Raw genomic sequence first — 24,820 nt, forward strand, 5'->3', positions numbered from 1 at the left:
GCCAAATTTTCGACATTTTCGAAAATGACTCCCTACTGGATATAAAAAAGGGGAAATGATTTCAGCTCAGAGATAATTTCTGAGACCACACTGGAGAATCATGATAAAATAATAATTTTTCGTGATTTTCGACAATCATTTTCGTCATTTTTCTGTCATCTTCGACAAATTAATACATTTTTTCGTGTAATTCTTGGCCCAAGTGCTAATAGAGGTAAGTTTGCTGTTCGGAAAAACACTTTTGTAGGCCCCATTTTGGGAGGAATTTTATAATTTAGACCTTTTTCCTGGGGATCGGGGGGGTTCGTGTTATATCCAAGGTATAGTTATTGGGTCTTCAAAATATGACGAACAAAATGGCTATCTCAAAAATTTTGATCGCACCGTTTGGAGAAGAAAGGGCAGGAGAGGGGGCCTGGTTGCCCTCCAATTATTTTGGTCACTTAAGAAAGGCACTAGAACTTTTAATTTCAGTTCGGACGAGCCCTCTTACGATACTCTAGGACCAGTGGGTCGATACAATCCCCCATGAAGAAAAAACAATACATAAATAAAAACAAACACGCATCTGTGATCTTTCTTCTGGCAAAAAAATTACAAAATTCCACATTTTTGCAGATAGGAGCATGAAATCTCTACAGTAGGATTTTCTGAAATGCTGAATCTGGTGGTGTGATTTTCACTAAAATTCTATTATTTTTAGACAGTGGTTTCCCTTTTCTCCAAAATCAGGCAAATTTTCTCAGGCTCGTAGCCTTTATGGGTAGGACTAAACTTAACAAGATCTCATTTGGCACTTGCGACGAGATCGGAAGAGCTAAGAGCTCATTTTTTCAAATTTTCCTCTCCCTTCATCCCCCCAGATGGTCGAATCGGGGAAAACGACTTTATCAAGTCAATTTGTGCAGCTCCCTGACACGCCTACCAATTTTCATCTTCTTAGCACGTCCAGAAGTGCCAAACTCGCCAAAGCACTGAACACCACCCCCTAACTCTCCCAAAGAGAGCGGATCCAGTACGGTTACGTCAATCACGTATCTACGACATTTGCTTATTTTACCCACAATTACCCCATTTTACCAACAAGTTTCATCCGATTTCTCCACTCTAAGCGTTTTCCAATATTTCCGGTTCCCCCTTCAACTCCTCCCAATGTCAAAAGATCTGGTTGGGATTTGAAATAAGAGCTCTGAGACATGGGTTCCTTCTAAATATCAAATTTCATTAAGATCCGGTTACCCATTCTTAAGTTAAAAATACCTCAATTTTTCTAATTTTTGCAAATTAACACCCCCCAGCTCCTTCAACGAGAACGGATCCGTTCCAACTATGTCAATCACGTATCTATAACTTGTGCTTATTCTTCCCATCAAGTTTCGTCCCGATCTCTCCACTCTAAGCGTCTTCTAAGATTTATGTTTCCCCCCTCCAGCCCCCATGTCCCCGGATCCAATTCGAATTGAAAATGGAGCATCTGAGACATAACACCCTTCTATATATCAAGTTTCATTAAGATCCGATGACATATTCGTAAGATAAAGATATCTCAATTTTCGCGTTTTCCAAGAATTCCGGTTTCCCCTCTAACTCCCCTCAATGTCACCGGGTCTGGTCGGGATTTAAACAAGAGCTCTAAAGCACAAGATCCTTCTAAATATCAAATTTCATTAAGATCTGATCACCCGTTCGTAAGTTACAAATACCTCACTTTTTCTAATTTTTCCGAATTACTCCCCCCACCACAAGCTCCACCAAAGAGAGCGGATCCGGTCCGGTTATGTCAATCGCGTATCTTGGCCATGTTTTTATTCTTCCCACCAAGTTTCATCCTGATCGCTCCGCTTTAAGTGTTTTCTGAGATATCTGGTCCCCCCCCCCTAAATGATGCTGGATCCGGTCGGGATCCAATCGCTCCTTCATAAGTTAAAAATACCTCATTTTTTCTAATTTTCAGAATTAACCCCCTCCCAACTCGCCCAAATACACCGGATCGTTCCGGTTATGTTAATCATGTATCTAGGACTTCTGCTTATTTTTCCCACCAAGTTTCATCCTGATCCCTCCACTCTAAGCGTTTTGCAAGATTTTAGGCCCCCCCCCAACTCCCCCAATGTCACCAGATCTGGTCGGGATTTAAAATAAGAGCTCTGAGACACGATACCCTTCTAAATATCAAATTTCATTAAGATCCGATCACCCGTTCGTAAGTTAAAGATACCTCATTTTTTCTAATTTTTCCGATTTAACCATCCATCACTCCCCCCCCCCAGATAGTCGAATCGGGGAAACGACAATTTCTAATTTAATCTGGTCTGGTTCCTGATATACCTGACAAATTTCATCGTCCTAGCCTACCTGGAAGTGCCTAAACTAGCAAAACCAGGACCAACAGACCAACCAACAGAACTTGTGATTGCTATATGTCAGTTGGTAGATACCAAGTGCCATAAAAACTTATATATTTGAAATCAGCATAATAAGCCAATTCTGTTCTGTTACCACAAACTGTTTGATAAAACGTGTCTGTAAACCGTGTCTAAAAGACAACTTGCATAAGTTAGGGTCCTTGCCCCTGGGGCTGCTTTCAACCATTCTCTGACAAATGGCTAGAAATTTTGATCCAATGCCATGGGGATTACAAGGGTGAAAAGGGCATGGAAGGGGGACTCCAAATTTCTACCCAAACCCAACAGTAACCTGTTACAGTGGAAGATCCAGGGTGCTGGGGGGACCCCCTCCAAAGATTTTTTGATTATCCCCATTCCTTGTTTTTAACTCTTTTTTACGATAAATTTGTCAATTATTGGCACTTACGTGACATTAGTCCCTTCCCCCAAGATTTTGCTCATTGGAGCTCTTGCCACATTGGGTCTCCCTTAAGATTTTGCTCTAGATCCACCCCTGATATGTTACTGCTGTGTAAAATTGGTGGGAAGGAAGATTTAATCAGTATATATATACATATATATATATATATATACATATATATATATATATATATATATATATATATATATATATATATATATATATATATATATATATATATATATATATATATATATATATATATATAACTATAACTTCGGCAATATGTTTGTCCATTAGGGGGGGGGGGATAAATTCTATTGGTAGACATTCAGGAATGATCCAATTAAGTATCTCCAAGTTTTTAAAAGTAAGTTTCAAGATTTTAGTGTTTCCTAACAGAGAGTGGGAGTAATAAAGCAATACCCCTTGAGAAATAGATTTAGTGCTCAAATAAGTCACAAAAAAATGTATTTAGAATGTCATATCTTTGCTCAACCCTGATTTATATAGTTTTTAAGATAAAAAAATCTATTTTTCAAATTTAGGCAACAACCCTAGATATGACTTCAAATTCTAATGAAATATTAGGAAATGCAATTTCAAAGGAAAATTTTCCTTTTTTCTATTCCTTAGCAAGAAAGAACGTGAACACATCACTCAATGTCTTTTTCATATTCTATCCAAATATAACAATTTCTTCAGGCACAAATTCAATTTTGAGCCTTTAAGGGGGGGGGAGTAAAAGGTAACATATTAGTTGGTTGATAGTTTGTAACTACAGTTTAAAAGTAAATTAATTAAAACCTTATAATTCAACTAGCTGTTGGGGTGGCGCTTCGCGCCACCCCAACACTTAGTTGGTGGGGGCGCTTCGCGCCCCCCCCAAGCCCCCCCGCGCGCGTAAGTCGTTACGCGCCATATTAGTTACGCGCCATTGTAGTTGTGTCCCTATGTCCCACCTGTGAATATAGATATATATATATATATATATATATATATATATATATATATATATATATATATATATATATATATATATATATATATATATATATATATATATATATATATATATATATATATATATATATATATATATATATATATATATATATATATATATATATATATATATATATATATATATATATATATATATATATATATATATATATATATATATATATATATATATATATATATATATATGTTTTTAACTACGTAAAACTTGCGAATATACAACATTCTTTGCTGTCCCATTGTCTGTGCATATAAACAGATTGTCAGGTTTACCGACTCTTGAACATGCAACATATAATGGTCCATGGGAAAACAATCCGTATTCAGATCTATACCTCATGATTCTAATGATTGCCCTTGAGCTTTGTTGATGGTGATTGCTAATCGACCATTCCCTGAGTCGCCATCGTCATTTATATATCCCCCTGTGCACCCCGGCGTCCCCTTTGTAGTTATGTCCCTGTGTCCCGGTCGTCATTTATATTCCCTGTGTCCCGGTCGTCATTTGTGTCCCGGTGTTCCAGTCTGTAATTTCTCTTTGAGTGTCCCGGGCGTCATTTATATTCCTTGTGTCCCGGTCGTCATTTATATCCCCCTGTGCCCCCCGGCGTCCCCATTGTAGTTGTGTCCCTGTGTCCCGGTCGTCATTTATATTCCCTGTGTCCCGGTCGTCATTTGTATCCCGGTGTCCCGGTCTGTATATACATTCGTTTTTTAGTTTTGTTTTTCTCCTTTATTTTTTTCCTTTTTTCTTTTTTTTCTTTTTTAGTTTATTTAGATTTTTAGATTTTTTAGTTTTTTTATTAGTTTTTAGTTTTTTTGTAGTTTTTACCATTTTTTTAGTTTTTTTTTTTACTTATGTCCTGGTCGTCATTTATACTCCCTGTGTCCCGGTCGTCATTTGTGTCTCGGTGCTTTGTTGATTGCTAATTTATATTATATTTATATTTTTTATATTTATTAATATTTTTTTAGTTTTCTTTTTCTCTTATTTTTCAGTTTTTTCCTTTTTTTTAGTTTTTTCTTTTTTAGTTTTTAGTTTTTTTTTGTTTTTTACCTTTTTTTAGTTTTTTTAGTTTTTTTAGTTTTTTAGCTTTTTTAGTTTTTAGTTTTTTTTAGTTTTTGCCTTTTTTTAGTTTTTTCAGTTTTTTTTTTTAGTTTTTAGTTTTTTACCTTTTTTTAGTTTTTTTTTAGTTTTTTAGCTTTTTTAGTTTTTTTTCTTTTTAGTTTTTTTTTGTAGTTTTTACCTTTTTTAGTTTTTTTTCTTCTTTTGTATTAGTGTGAAATAATTCAGACATCATATGCGGACAAACACGACGTCACTCGACAGACAGACAGACAGACATAACCCACAAACAACTTATTTTTATATATATTTATTCATATTTTTTTAGTTTTCTTTTTCTCTTTTATTTTTCAGTTTTTTCTTTTTTTTTAGTTTTTTTCTTTTTTAGTTTTTAGTTTTTTTTTAGTTTTTTACCTTTTTTTAGTTTTTTTTAGTTTTTTTAGTTTTTTTAGTTTTTTAGCTTTTTTAGTTTTTTTATTAGTTTTTATTTTTTTGTAGTTTTTGCCTTTTTTTATTTTTTTCAGTTTTTTTTTTAGTTATTAGATTTTTACCTTTTTTTTATTTTTTTTTAGTTTTTTAGCTTTTTTAGTTTTTTTTTCTTTTTAGTTTTTTTTGTAGTTTTTACCTTTTTTAGTTTTTTTCTTCTCTTGTATTAGTGTGAAATAATTCAGACGTCATATGCGAACAAACATGACGTCACCTGATCCATCCACAGATCCACACACAGACAACTTATTTTTATATATATAGATTACTATACTGACTACTTTAAAGCAATATATTCAAAGCTAATGATTCATCCAAAAACCAAACCTACAATTCAATTCTATACACATTTGAATTTACATATGTTATTCTAAAATCTCAAACATTTTCCTGAGGTCTTTACACAGTGCATTTCTGTGCAACAAACTTTGCAGTAGCACAACAATAGCAAATGGAAAAATGAGCAAAATATAAAAATAGTATCCTCTCCCTACAAAAATGATGTGTTAATTTATGGCCCTCTGATTGTTTTCCATTGTTTTTGTAGAAGGAAAGCAATCTGTAATTTTTGCCTTTTTTTTCTTTATTATTAAGTTATGACAAAGTTTATTGTGCAGATAGACTTTTATACAGATGCAAGGAAAACCTTTGAAATCTTACAAAAACAGTTATATCTATTTTTTGTGTAATCACATTGTTATAATTCAATCCCCTTGGAAAACATTACTTTTGAATAAGTGATTTACAAACAAATAGTACATTTTAACTGTTTTTAAAAACCATTTCTAGTCATTACCTTATTTTTTTAACTTAATAATCATCATGTTTTTTTGTTCTCTATTTTGATAATCATCATATTTTTTTGTTCTTTATTATTAGGCTATGGCAAAGTTTATTATGCAGATAGCATGCACTTTTATACAGATGTAAGGAAAACCTTCGAAATCTTACAAAAACAGTTATGCCTATTTTTTGTGTAATCAAATTGTTATAACAATCCCCTTGAGAAATATTACTTTTGAATAAGCAATTTATAAGCAAACAGTACATTTTAACAGCTTTTTAAAACCATTTCTAGTCATTACCTTAATTTTTTTAAACTTAATAATCATTACCTTATTTTTTTGTTCTTTATTATTAAGCTATGGCAAAGTTTATTGTGCAGATAGCATGCACTTTACACAGATCTAAGGAAAATCTTTGGAGTCTTACAAAAATACCTATATCTATTTTTTGTATAATCAGATTGTTATAATTCAATCCCCTTGGAAAATAATACTTTTAAATAAGTGATTTACAAACAAATGGTACATTAAAACTGCTTTTTAAAACCATTTCTAGTCATTACTAGAATTCACATTTCAGAGCAATAAATTTCTAGTTCTGGGTCTATTTGGCTCCATCATAGTATTGGCTGCTATTTATATATGATACAGAAATATAAAAAAATACTAAGATATCACTAATTAAAAGATATGACAGTGTTTACAATCCAGTGAAAAACTTTCTGTTATATATAAACATATATATTACTCCTAATTGCATGAAACTAATGGTGGTAATCCCAAATATATAAGTTTAGCATTGTATATATTTATTTGTTTAGCATCCTGATCTTTGTCCTTTTAAAATCCTTGACTTATGCTGACAAAATGGCATCCTCATTCTAACTGTTCCAATTATTGATCATTCTTTGACTGAAATATGAAGCTTCTTTGAGTGACCTTGAGTTTTTCTTTGATTGGCAAGCTGGGTAAAGAGCTTGTCTTCAGTTTGGTTAACATGGCTGTATGTCAGTAGCATGTTGCTGCCCCCTACATTGTAAAGTCAAGTATGATAGCTTTATGGCACATATTCCATCAATATATGGCTGCTCACTAAGTCTAGAGATACATTTATTGGCCCTCCTCTGTACAGCTTTGATCAGCTGTACATCACTTTTATAAAAGGGACCTGCAAGGCAGGCTCCTAAGTCCACTGGCCTCACAAGTACCTTACATAGCTTTAGGAAAGGTTCTACATGACTGGCTTGTGATAATACTTCTGGTAAGTTTAAGACTTGAATTTGCTTTGGAGACAGCTAGGGCAGAATATTCATGGAACTTTACAATGTTATCTATAACTGGTACAAATTGGAAGAAGCATGGGGGATGATATCAGGTAGTCCTTCATGCTGCTTTGGTGCTGTTGCTTATTGTGACTAAAGAGAATGGTGACATGTTTTGAAATATTAAAGAAGAGAAGCCATCTGTCACCTTATGATGTATGCAATCAACACTGGGTAGTATACATAATTGGTCAGAGACACCAAATAGTTTTGAGCCACTGACACAGAGGTTTAGGTGGTTCAGAAGTTGAGTAATCTGCTCATAAGTATCTAAGAAGTTGGTTTCTAACAATTTTCAAGTTGTAGACCATTTTGGTTGCAGGAGATAATACAATTGTGAGAAAGGCATTGATGAAGGATATCATTCATCATCCTCTCAAGGAATTTTTCAACATTGGACCTATCCCCCTTCTTAAAAACTTGCAAGATGTGGGCTAGTTTCCAATGGGATATGTTGAAATTCTGAATATAGAATGAATGTTGAAATAATATTCCCCAAGCTGGAGAAATTTAACTAGCTGCTTCTTTTAGCAGGTGGGGATATATGTTGTCAGGACCAACAGTCTTAATAATGTTGAGGCTTTACAATCAATTTGCATCCACAGATGTTGTAGCAGTATTACATCTAATTTTCTTTAAGATAACTTATTTTATATTTGGAGGGAGAGGGGGCTGTCAGGATCATTGGTAAAAACTGAGCCAAATTACTTATTCAGAAGATCAGCTGAATGATGGGTGACTGTGACTTAATTTCCATTAGCATTTAGGTATTCTATTTATTACTGGTTTTGATCTCTGCTGAACATCAGAGTTCCTAAATTTCTTGAGACTCAAATTACCTTGGTCTGCAAGTCTTGTTGTGGAATTAAGGTATACTTATTAGTGAGGTTTCTTAACTTATTTTGAGCTTTGATATATTTTCATAGTGACCAATTTTTTTTTCTTTTTCTGATGGTGTTTCTTTAAGTTTCTTTGCTATATTATATTAGTTGTAATATATTGCAAGGTCCTTGGTGTTGGGATAAATTTTTCTGTTGTGTTCCATTCCTGAGTCTAGACTTAATGGCTATAGTCTAGAATTTCTCCCACTGCTTTATTGACTCTGCCTTAGAGTATCAATTCTCAGTTAATTTGCCTGATTTAACCTTGATGGTGTTATAGTTTGTAAATATCTTTTCTGTGTATCTATTTTTTACTTTATATCTTCAGGTGACTATTTTGATGATAAGGTGGTCACTTTAATCAATTAATAAAAGATAATTATCCTTTGGATCAGTTTGCTGTAGTTTACAAAAAACTACATTGAACATTGTTGGTTGCTGGTTTGGGCAAATACATGAGGACTGGTCAACAGCTTGGAAGACAGAAAGATCATGAATCCTATTTTTAATGTCATTAATCAATCAAGTCATATTCTTTGGCACTTAGTTTCAGACAAGTAGCATAAAGCTATCATTAACACTCTCACAGTTAAGTGCAGCTGCATAATTGTCTAGAGCAGTATTTCCTAAATTTAGAAAAGAAAAAAAAAAACATCAGTATGGCTCAGGATTCTACTCAAACTACAGGAATTGCATTTTCAGAATTAAAGGCAGAGAAAAGGCAAATAGTAACTGAAAATTAAGGTAAAATGTTGTTTTGTCAAAATTTCAATAGTTATAGACCTGTCATGTAGGCAAATTTCAGGACCCTCTAGAGGGAGAAGGAGTGGAGGTGGGTACTTTAAAATACCTTTCTGAGACATAGGCTACTTTAGCCTGTAGACCCATCCCTGAAAGTTTCATTTTCCTAACCTAAACCCTTTCTGGGATAGCAAGAAGTCAATTAGCTAGAATTTTACCAAACACTCATCATTCTTAAAAACTCAAAAAGTGCTCAGATTTGAATTTTCAATAAAAGTGATTATTATATTCATAAAAAACATAAAAAAAAGCATTGAGTGGTATGTTCACTTTATTGGTAAGTCAGTTAGCCTATAGGCTATGAACTGTCATAATTTTACCCAAAATCCAACTGATTGGTATCAAATGATGCATACACTTTCACCCTAGCTAAATTACATTTTCAACAGCAGATTTACTGAATGGCCTATATTTTAATATATTTTCATTCAACTATACTTTCCAAGATAGCACAAAAACTTTACAATTTCTATAAAGTATATTTCAGAAAAAGGGATCTTACACCAAGATTAGCCTACTACTGATTCTTTATCTTACCTGGGTGTGGAACATCTACACCAACCTCTCCATTCAATCTGTCTGGGAGTGTAAAAGTAGAATGGATCCAACAATAAGTGTCCATTACATTGGAAGGAACCCCTTCAACAATGCAATCAATAGGATCACCAATATATTGCCTTGCTGTCACCAGTAAAGAAAAGGCAATCAGGATAACAACAGTAGCCTTGTAATGCAAACGAAATATGTTGTTATCAACAGTCACTTGGTCTAGTTTTAATAGACCCTTAACGGATCCAAACACATCAAACATTTTAATTTCTCAAATTAACAGTCAGAGTTTACTAAAGCTTAATTTGCTTGCTTGATATCAAAGCTCAGCAACTGAAGGTTTTTGTATACAGATTCATCTGAAAAATATTTTACCGTTAATTGAAATGCACTGTTGACACATCAATTTTTCTAAACAAGCCCAAGGAATGGCCAAAATAACGGCTTGAGCCATGTTGCAGTTTACATAGGGTGCGTTCGGATCTTAGACTCTGGTAGGACTATAGACAGTCCATTTCAAGCATTCCAAACTCCATTGTCACAGCCACTCTGAGCGTTTTCCTTCAAGATCTACTTGACGTTTCGTAACTGCTGTGATTGAGTAGAGTCAGTGTTTTGTCTCTTGATATTGTTGGGAATATTTAACAAAAGTGGTTTAGGGTATTTAAACATGATTTCATTTGAGTTATTAAAAAAAAAATTCCCGGCAATCTGGCAATCACTTTACATACATAGCAACAGACGGTTCAACTTTGACAAAACTAAGGTTCACATGATTATCTTTAAGTCCATTTCGAATATAAGGCTGTTTTGACAGACCAGCAGGATTTTCAAATTGGGAATTCTATTGTGTAATTAATTTCCTTTTCATAACCTGATTTAAGATTTTTTATTTCTATTCGCTATTGAACCCTGAGTCTCTTCGTTATTTAACCTTGAGTATCTTGTTTAGAGTTTAAAATCGAGATTCCTATTTTAATTGAGGTTTTCGGATTTCAGATTGTTAGATTCTAAGAAGAATTAAAAACATCTAACAACATTTACATATTTTTGTAGCTCTAAAATAATTTTGTAGCTCTCAGATAACTTTTGATTATAATGAGGGCACTTTAACTTCCAATTTCAAACCAAATGAGACCCACCTGAAGTCTAAATGACTTCTTTTGAGAAAAATCGCTATCTCACAATTTCAATCAGATTCGTTTGGTAAAAAGAGGGGTAGTTGGAGGGGGAAAGACTACCTGCCCTCCATCACTTTTGAGTCTTAAAAAGAAAACTAGAACTTCCAGATTTCAACAAAATGAGCATACTCTAAATTTATGTACAGTCATCCCTTCCATAAAATCCTTAAATGCCCACAGTATACGACTTAAAACCCTTGCTCCCAGGCTCTGAGGGTTTGTTTTAACCATAAAAGCCTTGTTATACGATTCTTGGACTATTTTAAATAAAATGACTATCTCAAGATTCCTATTGTATTTTGGGACAATACGAAGTGTGTGTGTGTGTGGGGGGGGGGTAGCTACCCTCCGATCACTTTGACTCTTAAAAATGGCAATACAGCTTTTGATTACAGCTAATGATCATATAAACCTCCGAGGTTTATACGACCATACTTTCAATAAAAAGCTTTATATGTCTCTAGGGCACAACTTAAAACCCTTGCCCTGGGGGCTGTGGGGGGTTGTTATACTCAGAGACATAATTTCCAGACTTTTCAACTATGTTGAACATAATAGCTGTCTCAAGATTTTTATCAAAAGTGTCCGGGAAAATAATGGGTGCGGGAGGAGGGGGGTATTTGCCCTCCTACCATTTTTGACTGTTAGAAAGGCCACTAGCCCTCTAAATTTCCAATCAAATGAGTCCTTTCTGATCTTTCTAAGACAATTACGGTTCAATCTACGTGTGGCAACGCGTGTTTAAAAAAAATGAAAATTCGGCCTTTTAGCTCATGACAGTTTTGCAGTGTCTTTCGAAACGTGAAAGACTCAATCGAAGAAAAAGAAGATACAACAAGTTCTGGAAGTTAGCCTACATTTTCGAATAGTAATGACTTCTCAGCCAGTAGTGAAAGAATACGTCATAACTGTACCTAAGTAATTTTTTTTATTGAATTATAGGCTTATAAACCACTTCACAACCTAAAGGAATGGTTAAAAAATTAAATTAGCTTGTCTAGCCCTATTCACCTTACAGCCTATTGGACCTGTAGACTGGCACCTAATACCAACTCCCTACTAACAAAGTTTGGTAGTGGTGCAACTTGCCTTAAGGCTGATTCAACATTTTTGTGAAAGGTAAGCAGGGTAAAATCAAGCAAAAAGCTTCAATCTAGTTGCCCCTCCTTGGTGCAAGGTACACTCAAGCAAACACCAAAAACAAGAAGAACAATAGGGAGTTTTTTAAGACAATGGGAAAAAAATTATAATGAATATTTCGGCCCTATGTCCAAGGGCTGTCCTCAGCAATACAAATAAGAAAAAACAACTTACAAGAGGATTAAATCAATAAAACTAATGAACAGTTTTTCAAAATATTCATTCTAATTTGTTTCCCACTGTCTTAAAAAAGTCCCTATTGTTCTTCTTGTTTTTGGTGTTTATGATGCAAAGGCAGTGTGGTCTTTGTTGTTATTTATACTCAAAGCTTGATTCAACCCAATAGCAAGGAAAATCCTTGATTCAAGATTCTTTCAAGCTTGCAGTTTTGACAAGATGTTTTGAAACAAGCAAATAGTAGGCTAATGCAGTTCCTCAAACACCTAGCAGCTCTAAATTGACTAGGCTAAATTGAACAGGATATATAGCCCAGGGCTCTATTAGGTCCCATTGTGGGGAGGGGTGTAGAGGGTCCGGAACAATTGTTGCAGTAGCAACTATTGTATTTCCAAACTGTGTTGAGTAGGCTAAGAAATGGATAGTACTAGGCCACTCTTTTGTTATTATAGCATTAAGTTCAGAAGAGGTCACACACAATAATTCTGCTAAGTAGTTTCTTTGTGTTGAAAATCAGTAAGAAAGATTAATTAAAATTTAGACAAATATGGAGCAGTTCATATAATTAACCTAAAAATAAAGTGAACATAGGCCTACCAGTTGATGCCATTTTTTATGCTCCTTCTGAATATGTTAATTAATTTTCTTTTAAATTCAATTTTAAGTGCTCTTAAAACCTTTAAAAATAATAGTTTCTCTATATTTTTTATTTTTTTATTTTAAGACTCAGAAAATTGTAAACAGAACTGTCTTAATCTTTGAAAAGATTTGTTTTTCTTTAATTTTGTTTGTGTCTGCTTTTCTTGTACTTCAGGTTTTAAAAACACAATTCTAATGATTTGATTAGATTTTTCAGCTGCTTAATTTTTTAATGTAAAAGTCATTTTTCAAAATTCTTGAAAACCTAATAGTTCAATATTTGGGAAAGTTGCAAGGATCAAAACAGTCTTGGACCTTGTGTATAATCTGTAAATCTATATCAATGAGTTTCTCTTTTGTAATATTTAGTTTTTCCAAGTTTGTCAAAGGTGAATGGCGTTTGTAGTTACAGGGCTGAGTTAGATGCTTCATAAGAGCTTTCTGTTGAATGTTCTAGACTCCAGAAAAATTTCTGAAAGGCTCACATGCTTTCCACTTGATCTTGTTTCAAACCTAAGAAAAAGGACATCCACCATATGGCTAATATGTGGGTAAAGTTCATTAGTGATGCAAATCAACATTATATTTAGATTCAGGATGCAATTTTGGGTATATATTTGCACATTAGGGGTGTTGGAGTATATACTCTGTAAATATATTGGTTCTAAGAAATTCATGAATTTCTTAGAAAAACAAGGAAAGAAAGGAAGATAAAGGTTTTCATCCTGCAAAATATGCTAACTATGATTATTCTGCACATTATGGAGTGAGAATTGTTTTCTTAAAATGTTTTATTATGTTCAGCTGGTCTCCTAGGGTTGTATTACTAGTTGGCTGATTTAAAGATTTGTATATATATACACTGTCAAATTAGCCATTTGATGGTAAAGAAAAATAACCTGGTCTAGAATTTTACTCCAAGAATTGCTGGTTTTGATAATGTGTGGTGTTTTTTTTTTTTTTCTAATTTCTCATCAAATATTGGTTTGTAATCATAAATAAAGTCAATTTAGTCTGTGATGCAGTTAAACTGGAAGTAACTCTAAAAATTAGATTCATAAATTTTTCCATATCTAATGAAGTAAAAATTGTGTTATTGTAGTATTTAGTTAAGTTAAGAAGGGACCAATCAGAAGTATGTTACCAAAGGGAATTACAGAATGGGTTACAGGCAATTGACCAACAATCTAAATTGTGCTTTAGTATGGTCTTGAAGCATCTACCCCTAGCCATTCTCCTTCTAAAGGTCACTGGCCTTTCAACTTATGTTCACTTTGTGTTATAAAAATGAAACTCTAAGAAATAGATCTAAAGAGCCAAAAGAGGATCTTGAGCCCCATACCTTTAGCTAGATCCTGGTTTATAAGATTTTAAAGGATAAAAAAAATTATTTCTAAATTTCTCCTACCAAAAAATTTTACTCAAAAGACCTACTCAAATCATTCAAGTTGTGTCTTCAAATCCTAAAGTCAAAAAGGATAGTCAAAATTACACTCAAACTGAAATTAAGATTTTTTTTTTGTCAAAGCTAAGAGGTGCATATACCTTCTATACAATCTCCAAAGTCTTAGAAAAAGTAAAGAGTGAGGATAGGTACTTGAAATAATCTTCTTGTGGTGTAGTTTAGGCTATAAATCCAATCCTGAAAGTCTTATTCAGCTAATACAAGTAATTCATGAGATCACAAAGGTCTTTTGTCTAGAAGTTTACCTGAAATGGTTGCATTCATGTCTAGAATGCAAAGAAATTGTGGATGAATTGAACAACCAATACCTGTCTGTTTTTAGTGTCACATCAGATACAGACCAACCCAATTTTGAACCTACGCAAATCCACCATCCAACAGAGTCCATTGAGATTCATAGTTCAAATATCCTCAAATGACATGCATTGCTAGATGTCAACAAATCAGTTGGGCCAGATAGGTTACATCCACGTCTTATAAAAGAAATTGCTGAAGACATTCCAAGCCACTCTCCCAATTATTCAAAATCTCCCTATGTACCAAGGAAGTGACAACAGATTGGAAAACAGCATCTCACCCCTGTTTGTTCAAAAAGGGAAATAAAGCCAGTGGAGAAAACTACCATACCATAAGTATAACTTCTGCTGTTTCTAAAATCCTGGAAAGAGTGGTAAATAACTTGGTTATGAAGCATCTGAAACCATAATGGGATACTATAGCCCAGCTACCATGGTTTTCAACCAGAAAAGTCTTTAGAAACGAATTTGCTGGAGCCTTATGATGTTATAACAGACCTGATCAATCAGGGCTTACCTATGGATGTCTTGTTGCTTGACCTTCCAAAAGCATTTGACAAAGTTCCACATCCACACTTGACCAACAAACTTATCTCATGTGGAATTAATGCAGATGTTGTGTGCTGGATCTCAACTTTTCTTATATAGAACCCAATGCAAGGCTGTTTACTAATGAAGGAGAATCAATCCTCTCTGAGAGATGTGATGTTTAATCATTCAAAGCATCTAGTATGGAACAATTAACAGATCAAAATGGATCTTTATTCGCTCAAGATGGATCTTAAGTACAAGTTAAGGTAATATTGTTTGACATGTGGTCTGGATGCATTAATAAACATTCCATATACATAGCCCAACTAGGGTAAATAATTGCATCTCAGACATTACTGCATTTAGGAACAAGTAATATCCTTCTTGGCTTAAATTGGTTTTCAGCTACATGGATAATATGTTGTGCAACCATATTCCAGACAATAGTACAGTTTGGTAAAACAAAATAAGCAATAAATTATTTGCCAAGTATTTTTGTGTTAAACAATGGCTTTTTTTCAAAAATTGGTTTTCAGCTACATGGATAATATGTTGTGCAACCATATTCCAGACAATAGTACAGTTTGGTAAAACAAAATAAGCAATAGATTATTTGCCAAGTATTTTTGTGTTAAACAATGGCTTTTTTTCAAAAATTGGTTTTCAGCTACATGGATAATATGTTGTGCAACCATATTCCAGACAATAGTACAGTTTGGTAAAACAAAATAAGCAATAAATTATTTGCCAAGTATTTTTGTGTTAAACAATGGCTTTTTTTCAAAAATGTTATGGTGAAAATTGTGAGCTTTAGTGGCTGTTTTAAGAGATGATAATAAGGGAAGAGGGGGGTCCTATCTTTTCCCACTGCTTTTCTTTGGCTTACTATCTGGGTCACTCCACATAAGATGAACTAATACCTATAGTCTCAGATGGTGATGACTCTTGATAGCAATCATAAAAAATGTTTTATCTTCAACTATTTTAGTTTGAGCTTTATAGCCATTCAAGATTTTGGAAATTTTGACTTTTCCATAAAAAAAAAAAATCTAAATTGTGTCTCATTCAAAAATATTTTTTATTATCCTTTACTGATGAATTTGAATATAAGTTATGAGTGCTTGGAATCAATTCTTCAGTTGTTTTATGTCACTATTTTTACCTGTACATTTTGTATAGTCATTGTGCATACCACCTTGCTTCTTCTTCTTCTTTTTCAGCAGATGTGGGTTTTTAGTCGAGACTATTCAGCCCTTTTCCTTTTGAGTCGCTCTGTGAGATGGACAGAGCTACTGAGTTGGTTTTTCTCTATTTATCTTGAATCTACTCAGATTTCTTGCAGTAAATCTTTTAATACTAGGAGTTGAATTATAAGAGGATGTACATTGAGTTTTGTGCTCTGTGTGCAGATATGGTCAGCTAGACTCTTGGCTGATAGTGATATTTTGTGGTGTTTGAAGCATTCTAACATTTTACAGTGCAGGGTATACTGTGCAGACGTCAGCATATTACATTCAAATAGGCAATGGTCAATTTTTTCATTTTTACAATTACAAGACCTGCAAAGAGGGCAAGAGGGACTTTCACCACTTGAATTAGGGAACTGATATGAAAACGCCTGAAAATTGAGCCCATTTGAGCCAGACCAAATTCTATGATAAATTTTAGAAAGGTGCTTTTTGGGGAAAGGCAACAGGATTGGATTATTCTTATTTAACAGTACCTCTGGTAGTCTCCACGGTTGATATCTCTAATGGGGATTGGTCTCCCACTTGGCTGGTCAATATTTAAAGCATTTTTTGTAATTTCATCTGCCTTATGGTTACCATTTATACCTAAGTGGCTTGGAACATACTGGAATAATTTCTTATTCCTCTTGAAGCAAGATTATCAGTAATCCTAAGAGAATGAAATGTGTCTATGTCCATCTTATAGTGAGAAGCTGAAGAAAGCAGCTTTTGGCTTGATAAAGAGTCAGAATAAACTATAATATATTGTAAATTAACAATCATAAATTAATTATTCATGAGGTACTCTAATGCTTTGATTATGGCATTTTCAGCAGACATTTCAGACGTGTTGTCATGCAATCTCTCACCCAAAGCAATATTATGGGTTGGGATAAATGCTCTACTTGCCACTTTTTCATTCATTTTGGACCAATAGACAAAAATTACGAAATGGTTTTTATATGTATTCGTATTAAGCTCAGCAAATTTTTTCTGTGTAAAAGTAATGAGGGTCAGCTCTTTAGTCTACTTTGAGAAATAAGTATTTATTATGGGGATTGACCAACTCCACGGGGAGGGGGGTCTGGGGGAAAGTGGGTGCAATAGATTTTACTGGCACTGGAAATTTCTTCTGGGTATTGGTGTAATCATTTGCAATGCCTCTATACATAGATGGATTTCTTAACCAGTTGTGCAGGGTATGAGGGCTATTGGCTTCAATTTTTGTAAGATAATTAATTAAAATAAATCTTCTTATTTCATTTATTGTTGGTGTCCACTCTCTGTAAGCGGAAACTTAGTATTTGTTGGTTTTGTAAGACCAAATAAAAGATGCATTATATCATTTTGTGTTTTTACAGAGAGTAATTTTCTGGAACTCATATATGATGGGATTCTTTTTATTTGTCTTAGTTTCTCTTCGGCTGCTCAATTTTATATGGAGAGAATGTTCTGGGGGTATTGTCCAGGGAAGATCTTCACCTGGGAGGGAGTTTTCTGGGGGACTTTCTGTAGGAGGAGTTTTTATGGGGGATCTTCCCATAGGGGAATTTTCCAGGGATTTTTCAGTGAGGGGAGAGGGTATTTCCAGTATGATTTGAAAAATCATCAGAAATTAAGTAATAAGAAATTTTAACGAAAGTAAGTAGAATTTTCCAGGTATTTTCCATGAGGAGGAAATTGTCTGGGGGGTTTTAAATTGTGGGAATTCTCCACTGAAAATGTTTCAAGGAGTTGGAGGTGAGTTCCCAGTATGATTTGAAAGCTATCAGTAATTGAATAAATTCCACAATTCAATGCCACAATTGAATAAATTAAAATTTCACTCTATTAGAGTACTTCCTATGTTTCCCTTGTCTAACTAATAATTTTAAATAAAAAAGAAGAAGAAAAGAACATGAAGAATGAGCTTATCAGAATTGAATAAGTTAGAATTTCACCCTCTATTATAGTACTTGCTATGTTTTCCCTTGTCTAACTATTAATTGTAAATAAAAAAGAAGAAGAAAAGAACATGAAGAACAAATTATGAAAATCAAATGTTATGCCATTATTGATAATATTTTTCCGTGGAGGTGGATCCAGATTTTCCGGTATTATTAAAAAAGATCAGAAACAAAATGAAAAAGAAGATGTTTTTCAACTGAAATAAGGATTATTATTAAAACTTAAAACGAACAGAAGTTATTACGTATATAGGGGGATTGCCCCCTCCTCGACACATTGCAGAATAAAGTTTGAATTTTGTCCAAATTCTTTAAGAACAACTCCGGAAACGCTTGTTTCTTTTAATTAGAACAATAAGAAGCTTTTTTAAAAGTACTAAAAACGTTCAGCCTGAAGAGCAAGGTATTGAGGAGGGGTAACCATCGTCCATAAACAACATAAATCATTTCTGTTTGTTTCAATTTTAATGTTGCTCCTTAATTTCAGGTTAAAAAACTTGTTTTTTTTTATTTAATAGAGAACTTAAATTGAGCCTCAAAATGGAAGAGTTTGGAACAAAAAATTATTCGGAAAACAGAGTTTGAAGATTTATAGCAACTGAAATGAAGCTGATTTGAAAAACGCAACAGCAGAAGATTGCAAAGATACTTAAAAAATAAACCAAACACAATAAGAAAAGCAGATCATGCCATTATTGATAATATTCCTTCAGATTCCACAATACTATATCTTGTTTACCTTTTCTTACTAGAACACACAATGCTTATAGCATTATGAAGTTTCACGGTGGCTTAAACATTGATTTTGATAAATGGCCAGATCTGAGTGTAAAAATTATCATGCCATTATTGATAATACTCCTTCAGATTCCACTATACTATATCTTTTTTACCTTTTCTTACTAGAACACATAATGCTCATAGTATTATGAAGTTTCATGGTGGCTTAAACATTGATTTTGATAAATGGCCAGATCTGAGTGTAAAAATGGAAAGAGAAAATAACATGAGAGAGTTCAAAACACTTGACGATGATATGCCCAAATTTGGAGCTGGAAGTGAATTTGGAAAGGAGGCGAGAGAAGAAGCGAGAAGAAAGAAGTATGGAATTAATCTGAGGAAATACAAACCAGATGATCAACCCTGGATTATGAAAGTTGGTAGTGGAAAAACTGCAAGAAAGTGAGTCTTTTTTTTTCATCTTGTATATAAGTTTGTGTTAACCTGACTTTTGGGATGAGGAGGGCAGGGGCAAAGTTGGAACCGATGTTCCCAAGCGAAGTGAAAATGACCAAGAGAAAAATGAAAAATGACCCATAAGTCCCATAAGGTACCATAAGAGCAAAGGCATAGCCTACTAAATAAAATTGATGTGTTTTTGTGGATGCTTGAATTATGTAGACCTATCTTAGTTTTGACGAGATTTTTAACAACACTAAATTTCAGCTACCAATTCAAATAGTCAGATTTCATTTCACTGTGTCCTTGGTACTTCAAAGAAACTCTTATTATTCAGATGTACATGTAAATTCATTGAAATACCCCCTGCATATTCTCTGCATCCATAAATTGATCTAATATAATCAACGTCAGCATTATGTCCTAGCTGAATTTATCTCAATCACTGTTCAATGAGGTCAGAAGCATGGAACTTTATCTGCTTTAGTATTTAATTTTCTTCTGCTTCTTCTTTTATTGTACATTTTTTTGCCATTTTTGTCAGTTGTTGACAAAAATTGTTGTGCATGGAGTTAAAGTGATTTGGTATTAACTGCTTGTGTAACTATGCTAGCCTTTTGTCCTAAGCAAGATTACACTATACCCAATTTACTGAAATTGAGAAAACTTGTTCAAAAGACAGTATTTTGACTAATCTGTTTATTAATTTTTGGTAGACATCTGATAAAATAAAATTTAATTCTGAATATTCAGTTTCCTGCTTGCATAACAAGGGTTATTCAATATTGATTGTATTCCTAATGTTGCTGGACTTTGGAATTAAGAAAAAATAAAGAGAAAAAAAACTCTGGCAGATAACTGCGTAAGAATTAGAACACAATTAATAGACACAATTAATTGATTAATTATTAATTAAGACATAATTAATTAGAACACAATTATTAGAATACACTTAAATTGAAGACATTATTTTTTTTGTCACAAATCAAAGTTTTAAATTTGCAGCAGAAAATTGACTTCAAAATCTATGCTGTAAACACTGTTATCAAAATTGTATATTGTAAGCTCTGTATCTGGGCAGTCCTGTAAGGTAAGATATAATCTTATTCCAAAACATGGCTACCACAAGCCCAGATAAATTTTCACTTGAGAGTCATTCAAACTTAAAAACAAACACAGAAAGAACAAGAGCTAAGAGCTCATATGGCACTTGTGACGAGGCGAGAAGAGCTAAGAGCCAAGAGATCATATGGTATGAGCTCTAACAAAATTCTATGAATTAATAGATTGATTTAAAAAGGAAAATGAGAGGCTTAATGCCGGTCAAGATTTAAAATAAGAGCTCTGAGTCACAAAGTCCTTCTAAATATCAAAATTCATTAAGATCCGATCACCCACTCGTAAGTTATAAATACCTAATTTTTTCTAATTTTTCCTCTCCCTTTTGCCCCCCAGATGGTCGAATCTGGGAAAACGACTTTATCAAGTCAAATTGTGCAGCTCCCTGACACGCCTACCGATTTTCATCGCCCTAGCACGTCCAGAAGCACCGAACTCGCCAAATCACTGAACCCTCCCCCCAACTCCCCCAAAGAGAGCGAATCCAGTACGATTCTGTCAATCACGTATCAAGGACATTTGTTTATTCTATCTACCAAGCTTCATCCCGATTCCTACACTCCAAGTGTTTTTCCAAGATTTCCCCCTCCAAATCCCCACAATGTCAAAAGATCTGGTCGGGATTTGAAATAAGAGCTCTGAGACATGAATTCCTTCTAAAAATCAAATTTCATTACGATCCGATCATCTATTCGTAAGATATAAATACTCCAATTTTCATGTTTTCAATAATTCCGGTTCCCCCCTCCAACTCCCCCGAATGTCACAGGATCTGGTCGGAATTTGAAATTAGAACTTTAAAGCACAAGATCCTTCTAAATATCAAATTTCATTAAGATCTGGTCATCCTTTTGTAAGTTACAAATACCTCAATTTTCAAAATTACCCCCCCCCCCCAATTCCACCAAAGAGAGCAGATCCGGTCCAGTTATGTCAGTCACGTATCTTAGACAGGTTTCTATTCTTCCCATCCAGTTTCATCCTGATCTCACCGCTTTAAGTATTTTCTAAGATTTCCGGTCCCCCCCCCAACTGCCCCCCCCCCCAAATTACGCATGATCCGGTTGAGATTTAAAATAAGATATTGGAGTTACGAGGTCCTTCTAAATATGAAGTTTCATGAAGATCCGATCACTCCTTCGTAAGTTAAAAATACGTCATTTTTCTTATTTTTCAGAATTCCCCCCCCCCGCAATTGAGCGGATCCGTTCCAATTATGTAAATTACGTATGCAAGACTTCTGCTTATTTTTCCAACCAAGTTTCATCCCAATCCCTCCAATCTAAGCGTTTCCCATCATTTTAGGTCACCCCACCCCAAACTTCCCCCAATGTCACCAGATCCGGTCAGGATTTAAAATAAGAGCTTTGAGACACGATATCCTTCTAAAAATCAAATTTCATGGAGATCCAATCACCCGTTCGTAAGTTAAAAATACCTCATTTTTTCTAATTTTTCAGAATTAACCCCCCCCCCCCCCCCAACTACCCCAAAGAGAGCGGATCCGTTCTGGTTATGTCAATCATGTATCTAGGACTCGTTTTTTTTCCACCAAGTTTCATCCCGATCCCTCCACTCTTAAGTGTTTTCCAATTTTTAGGTTTCTCCCTCCCAAATCCCCCCCCCCAAATGTCACCAGATCCGGTCGGGTTTAAAATAAGAGCTCTGAGCCACGATATCCTTCTAAATATCAAATTTCATTGAGATCCGATCACCCGTTCGTAAGTTAAAAATTCCTATTTTTTTTTCAGAAATACCCCCCCCCCCCCCAACTACCCAAAAGAGAGCGGATCCGTTCCGTTTATGTCAATCATCTATCTAGGACTTGTGTTTATTTTTCCCACCATGTTTCATCCCGATCCCTCCACTCTAAGTGTTTTCCAAGTTTTAGGTTTCCCCCTCCCAACTCCCCGCCCCCATCACCAGATCCGGTCGGGATTTAAAATAAGAGCTCTAAGACACGATATCCTTCTAAACATCAAATTTCATTGAGATCCGATCACCCGTTCGTAAGTTGAAAATACCTCATTTTTCTAATTTTTAAGACTTACTCCCCCCCCCCCCCAACTACCCCAAAGTGAGCAAATCAGTTCCGATTATGTCAATCATGTATCTGGGACTTGCGCTTATTTTTTCCATCAAGTTTCATCCCGATCCCTTTACTCTAAGTGTTTTCCAAGATTTTAGGTTTCCCCCCTCCAACTCCCCCCAATGTCATCAGACCCAGTCGGGATTTAAAATAAGAGCTCTGAGACACAATATCATTCCAAACATCAAATTTCATTAAGATCCAATCACCCGCTCATAAGTTAAAAATACTTCATTTTTTCTATTTTTCCGAATTAACCGACCCCTGCTCCCCCCCAGATGGTCAAATCGGGAAAACAACTATTTCTAATTTAATCTGGTCTGGTCCCTGATACGCTTGCCAAATTTCATCGTCCTAGCTTACCTGGAAGTGCCTAAAGTAGCAAAACCGGGACCTTAGGTTTTCCCCCTCCAACTCCCCCCAATGTCATCAGATCCGGTCGGGATTTAAAATAAGAGCTCTGAGACACAATATCATTCCAAACATCAAATTTCATTAAGATCCAATCACCCGCTGATAAGTTAAAAATACTTCATTTTTTCTATTTTTTGCGAATTAACCGGGCCCCCACTCCCCCCCAGATGGTCAAATCGGGAAAACGACTATTTCTAATTTAATCTGGTCCGGTCCCTGATACGCTTGCCAAATTTCATCGTCCTAGCTTACCTGGAAGTGCCTAAAGTAGCAAAACCGGGACCGACAGACCGACAGACCGACAGAATTGGCGACTGCTATATGTCACTTGGTTAATACCAAGTGCCATAAAAATGTGTATGGTAAAATTGGTTAAAAAAAAAGAAAAAATTTCATATTTTTCATAATTGCCAATCAGCAATTATGCTGATTGGCTATGCAATCAGCATATCAAAAATATTAAAAAACGTAAAGGCTTGATACCAGCTCATAAAAACACGAAAACGGGGAAGACTAAGGAAATAGAATCTTACCTTAAAATTAAGTTAAGTCATATTGCCAGAGAGATAATTTGGTGATTACCTCCTGTAGTTCTCACTGGTCTTGTTTTGTCAACTCTAGCTAATGGTGGAGTCCCAATTCAGCTATGAAGTGTAAGGTAACAAAAGAAGGCAAAAATACTGAAGCATTAAAAGTATAAAAGAATACAGGATTTTGTTGTATCAAAGTCTTGAAAAAATTACTTTTGTTTAAACTTCCCTCCCTTGTAGCTCCAGCATTGTGCTTAGTTTCAATATGACACTAGTAGAGAGTATTTGAGTCCTGTTCATGCTTAAAAAAGACAAAAAACTGCGTCAGTTGATAAGTATCATAGGCAGCGCAATTGCACTGTCTAAGTAAAGAACAATGTGGACACAATGTATTATTTTTATTTTATTTTTTGGTTTTAGACCGGGGCACTTCTTATCGAAGGAGTTGTCGCAGAAACTTCAAAAAGGGTTCCTTCGATTGGAAATTGAACTGGCTTGTGCCCTTTTTAATATCCAAAGTGATTGGAGGGTAACTAACATCCTTCTTACACCCACCATTTCCCCAAACACATTCAATCAAAATTTTGGGATAGCTATTATGTCCAACGTAGTTGAAAGGTCCGGAAATTATGTATTTGAGGATGACAACCCCCTACAGCCCTCAGGGCAATTGTTGTAATTTATGCCCGGGGGGTATATAAGGTATATTTAGAAAGGGTGATCGTATAAACTTCGGAGGGGGCTCATTGGGCTGTTAATCAGAAGTTCTAGTGCTGTTTTTGAGGTTCAAGTGATCGGAGGCTGGATACCCCCCCCCCTCCCCACACCTCATATTTTCCCAAAATGCATCTGACAAGAAATTTTGGGTTGGCTGTTTGCGGCTGTAGAAACTTCGAAAATAGCTTATTTGGTTTGAAAATAGAAAGGGCTAGTGCCCCTTTTGACAGTCAAAAGTGATTGGAGGGCAACTAACCCCCCTCCCACGCCCACCATTTCCCCAAACATATCCAATGATAGTTTAGAGATAGCCATTTTGTTCAACGTAATGGAAAGGTCCAGAAATTATTTCTTTGAAGATGACAGCCCTTCCCCCTCCCACACACAGGCCTCAGGGCATGGGTTTTAAGTTATACCCTGGGGCCACATAAGATTTATATAGAAAGG

The 24,820-nt window shown here is 34.8% G+C and overlaps 2 protein-coding genes across 2 annotated transcripts in view; one reads left to right on the top strand and one right to left on the bottom strand.

Annotated features, from left to right (window-relative positions):
- LOC136028789 (innexin inx2-like) overlaps positions 1-10,149 on the bottom strand; it is a 51,420-nt gene extending 41,271 nt beyond the window's left edge. The window contains exon 1 of the mRNA XM_065706692.1: positions 9,710-10,149. Within this exon, the coding sequence (XP_065562764.1) occupies positions 9,710-9,983 (274 nt within the window). The 5' untranslated portion in view covers positions 9,984-10,149. The remainder of the gene's footprint in view (positions 1-9,709) is intronic.
- Positions 10,150-11,698: 1,549 nt separating this feature from the next.
- Positions 11,699-24,820, top strand: part of LOC136028790 (general transcription factor IIF subunit 1-like) — a 50,848-nt gene continuing 37,726 nt past the window's right edge. The window contains exons 1-2 of the mRNA XM_065706694.1: positions 11,699-11,820; positions 19,232-19,507. Coding sequence (XP_065562766.1) covers positions 11,774-11,820; positions 19,232-19,507 — 323 coding nt within the window. The 5' untranslated portion in view covers positions 11,699-11,773. The remainder of the gene's footprint in view (positions 11,821-19,231; positions 19,508-24,820) is intronic.

This window comes from Artemia franciscana, chromosome 7, assembly GCF_032884065.1.
Source record: "Artemia franciscana chromosome 7, ASM3288406v1, whole genome shotgun sequence".
Classification (NCBI taxonomy): Eukaryota; Metazoa; Arthropoda; class Branchiopoda; order Anostraca; family Artemiidae; genus Artemia; species Artemia franciscana.